This window comes from Nothoprocta perdicaria, unplaced genomic scaffold (assembly GCF_003342845.1).
Source record: "Nothoprocta perdicaria isolate Ctin4 unplaced genomic scaffold, notPer1 scaffold_718, whole genome shotgun sequence".
NCBI lineage: Eukaryota > Metazoa > Chordata > Aves > Tinamiformes > Tinamidae > Nothoprocta > Nothoprocta perdicaria.
The window spans coordinates 3166-7015 of record NW_020455997.1 but is presented as its reverse complement, the minus strand read 5'-3'; the positions used below and the strand labels follow the sequence as shown (position 1 = coordinate 7015).

Below are 3850 nucleotides of genomic sequence, written 5' to 3'. Positions count from 1 at the left end.
GCTCCTCCTCCTCGCCGGGCCTCGCTGCGCTCGGAAGGAGCCCCGATGTCCGCGGGCGGCCCCGGGGCGGCTACTCCTTCCCCTTGGCCTCCGCGGAGGCCGGGGCCTCCCCGGCGCCCGCCACCTCGTAGGAGCCCTTGCTCCGCGAGCCGATGCCGCCGAAGGTGCCGAACTTCATGCGCGGCGCCTTGGCCTGGTCCGCGGCGGCGCCGCCGGCCTCGTCGCTGAAGGAGGACGAGCGGTGCCGGCCCTTGCGCCCCTTGAACAGGGAGAACTTGGACCTGGCGCCGTCTCCCGCCTCCGCGTCGCCCTCCGCCGAGCCCAGGCTCGTCTTGGAGCTCTTGAGGTCGCCCGTGGAGGCCGAGGCCTCCGGGGAGGCCGGGCCGCCCTTGCCCTTCTGCTTGGAGAAAGGGAACTTGGGCATCTTCAGCTTGGATCTCTTCAGCCTGGCCTCGGCGTCGTCCGGCTCCGGCTCGGGGAGGCCGGCGGCGGCCCCGGGGAAGTCCACGTCCACCCCGACCTCCCTGCCCTTGGCCTCCGCCTCCGAAAAGGCGAATTTCGGCATCCGCAGCTTGGGGAAGGAGACTTTTCCCAGGCCGCATTCCAGGCTCCCGGCCGAGGAGCCTCCCTCGGGGCCCCCGAGGGCCCCCTTGGCGCCGCTGACGGAAAGGGCAGCGCCGCCGCCCGCCATCTTGGGCCCTTGGAGGCTCACGTCCCAGTCGGCGCCGGGCGCCTCCATCCCGATCTTCGGACCTTTGATCTCCACGTCCCCCTGGGCCCGGAGACTTGGTCCTTGCAACTTGAGGCCGACGTCGGAGACACCGGGAGACGACGCTTGGAATTTCGGCCCTTTCACTTCCACGCCGGGGCCTCCCAAGCCGACGTCAACCCCCGAGCCTTGAAGACCTCCCTTAGGTCCCTCGAGAGCGACGCTCGGGCCCGATCCCTCGGCGCCGGGGCTGGACATGCTGAACTGGGGCAGTTTGAGGGACGGCAGCTTGATGGTGCCCCCCAGCACCTCCACGTTGGCACCTGGGGCCTCCACCGAGGCTCTGGGGGACTTGACGCCAGCAGAAACATCCAGACCGCCTTTCAGTTTTGGTCCTTTCAGCTTTACGTCCAAGTCCGGGGCAGAAACGTCCACCGAGGGCCCTTTGATGACAGCGCTCGGGACGCCGAGATCCACGCTCGCGCCCGGTGCTTCCACGTCTCCCTCCACTCGCGGGATGGAGCCTCCGAGGGCTCCTCTCACGCTCAGCTCAGGCCCCTCCACCGTGGCGGGGCTCAGCTTGGGCATTTGAAGCTTTCCTTCAACGCCTCCGATGTCAACGGCCGGTGCTCCCAGGCTGATCTTTGGCCCTTCCACGGAGCTCGACACGTCCAGATCTCCCTTTAGTTTTGGTCTTTTCAGGTTCGCCTCGAAATCGGGGAGCGAGACCTTGGGGCCTTTCAGGTTGACGTCGGCGCCGCCGAGGTTCACGTCAACCGAGGGGCTCCTCACGTCAACCGAGGGGATCTTCACGTCAACCGAGGGGATCTTCACGCTTCCTTCCACTGTTGGGGCTGAGATGTCCAAGCTCGCGTCAGGCCCCTCCAGCCCCACACCCGTTTTCCCCACCTTGGGCAAGGAGACCTTGGGGAATTGGAGCTTTCCTTCCGGACCTTCCAGTTCTACCGCGGGAACGCCRATGTCACCTTTCACTTTTGGTCCTTTCACGCTTAGGTCGAGCTCTGGCACCGAAGGAACGGACACGTCAATGGACGGTCCTTTGACACCTRGCGCGGAGACTTCGGGCGCTTGAAGCTCCCCTTCGATTTTTGGGCCTGCCGCGGACACGTCCCCTCTGAACCGGTGTGATTTCAGATCAAATTCCACGTCGGGGAAAGAGATCTTCCCAAACATGGGCTTCTTCCCCTTAGGGGACTTGACATTAGCGTCGCCTTTCACCGTCACGTCGGGAGCAGCGACGTTCACGTCCAGCTCTGGAGGCTTCACGCTGGCATCGAGGTCTCCACCGGCGAGGCTCACGTCGAACGCCCCTTTCTTCCCCTTGACTTTGGGCCCGCTCATGTGAAGTTTGGGCATCTTGAACTTGCTCTTCTTGCCTTTTCCAGCTATGTTGGCGTCGGGAGACTCCACGTTCACGTCCACCTCCGGGAAGTCCACGTCCACCCCCGGACCCTTGATTTCCGCCTTGGGACTTTTCACCCCAAACCCGAACTTGGGTTTCTTAAGCTTGGGCATTTTGACGTTGGCCTCCAGGCCCTCGACGGTCACGTCGGGACCTTCGACGTCGACGTCGGGGCCCTTGACCCCCAATTCCGGGACGCCGATGTCGACTTCGGGGCCCTTCAGGTGACCTTCAGCCTTGGGGGATGTAACGTCGAAGCCTCCCTTGGTCTTATGGCCTTTCAAATTCAGGTCGATTTCAGGCATGGAGATTTTGGGGACCGTCACGTGCATTTCCGGCATCTTCAGTTTAGGACCTTTCACTTTCCCTTCTGGCCCTTCCACACTTACATCCGGGACGCCGATATCTACCTTGGGCCCCGAAAGGTCAACCTCTGCCTTTGGCAGGTTCACGTCCACCTCAGGGCCTTCTCCTTTAAAGCCCGGCACGGCGAATTTCGGCAGCTTCATTTTGGGCATTTTCAGCTTCCCCTCCGGCCCGTGAACRTCCACGTCTGGGCCCTCAATATCTATTTTGGGGCCCTTAACCTCAATTTCAGGAGCCTTCAGATCCGCCTCGAGTTTCGGACACGGGACGTCGACGTTGCCCTTCAGCTTCGGTCCCTTTAGGTTGAGGTCTATGTCCGGCATGGAGATCTGGGGGGTCTTKACGTGCAGCTCCGGCATCTTGATTTTGGGCCCTTTCACCTTGCCCTCTGGCCCTTCGATGTTAACGCTGGGCGCCTCGATATCCAGCTTGGGGCCTTTGATGTCCATGTCCGGACATTGCAGATCCCCTTCCAGCTTGGGCGCCGAGATATCCAGGTCTCCCTTCGCCTTGGGGCCTTTCAGGTGAAAGTCAACGTCGGGCATGGAGAGCTTGGGGGCCTTGATGTGCATTTCTGGCATCTTGAACTTGGGGCCTTTGAGATTCCCCTCAACGGTCACGTCGGGAGCGTCGATGTCTACTTTGGGGCCTTTCACGTCGATTTTGGGCGCTTTCAAGTCTCCTTCCAAGGTAGGGCCGGAAATATCCACATCTCCCTTGAGCTGAGGCCCCTTCATGTTGAGGTCAACATCAGGCATGGAGATCTTAGGCGCCTTRAGGTGCATTTCAGGCATCTTAAATTTGGGCCCTCTCAGTTTTCCGTCCACGTGCACATCGGGAGCCTCCATCTCGACGCTGGGGCCGGAAAGGTCGACGTCGCCCTTGGGCAGGTTCACGTTCACGTCCGGCCCCTCTCCTTTGAAGCCAGGCATGGAAAATTTGGGCATCTTGAATTTGGGCAGCTTGAATTTCCCCTCCGGGCCTTCGATATCCACGTCAGGGGCATCCAGGTCCACTTTGGGAGCGCCGATGTCAACGTCGGGGCCTTTCAGCTCGCACGCCATCCCTGGCGCCGACACGTCCACGTCCCCCTTCACTTTGGGGCCCTTCAGGTTCAGATCGAAGTCGGGCATGGAGATTTTGGGAGCTTTGAAGTGCATGTCGGGCATCTTAAACTTAGGGCCCTTCAGCTTCCCCTCAGGGCCTTCAATGTCCAAGTCGGGGGCCTCGAGCTCAACTTTAGGGCCTTCTACATCAGGAGCAGAAAGTTCCACGTCCCCCTTCAGCTTGGGGCCCTTCAGGTTGAAGTCCACATCAGGCATGGAGATCTTGGGTGCCTTGATGTGCATTTC

General features: G+C 61.6%; 1 protein-coding gene across 1 annotated transcript; it reads right to left on the bottom strand.

Moving 5' to 3' along the window:
- Positions 1-70: 70 nt before the first annotated feature.
- LOC112957327 (neuroblast differentiation-associated protein AHNAK-like) lies at positions 71-3847 on the bottom strand. Its single transcript, XM_026050925.1, has one exon. It carries the CDS (start codon positions 3845-3847, stop codon positions 71-73), a length of 3777 nt encoding a protein of 1258 aa, XP_025906710.1.
- Between the last annotated feature and the right edge of the window lie 3 nt (positions 3848-3850).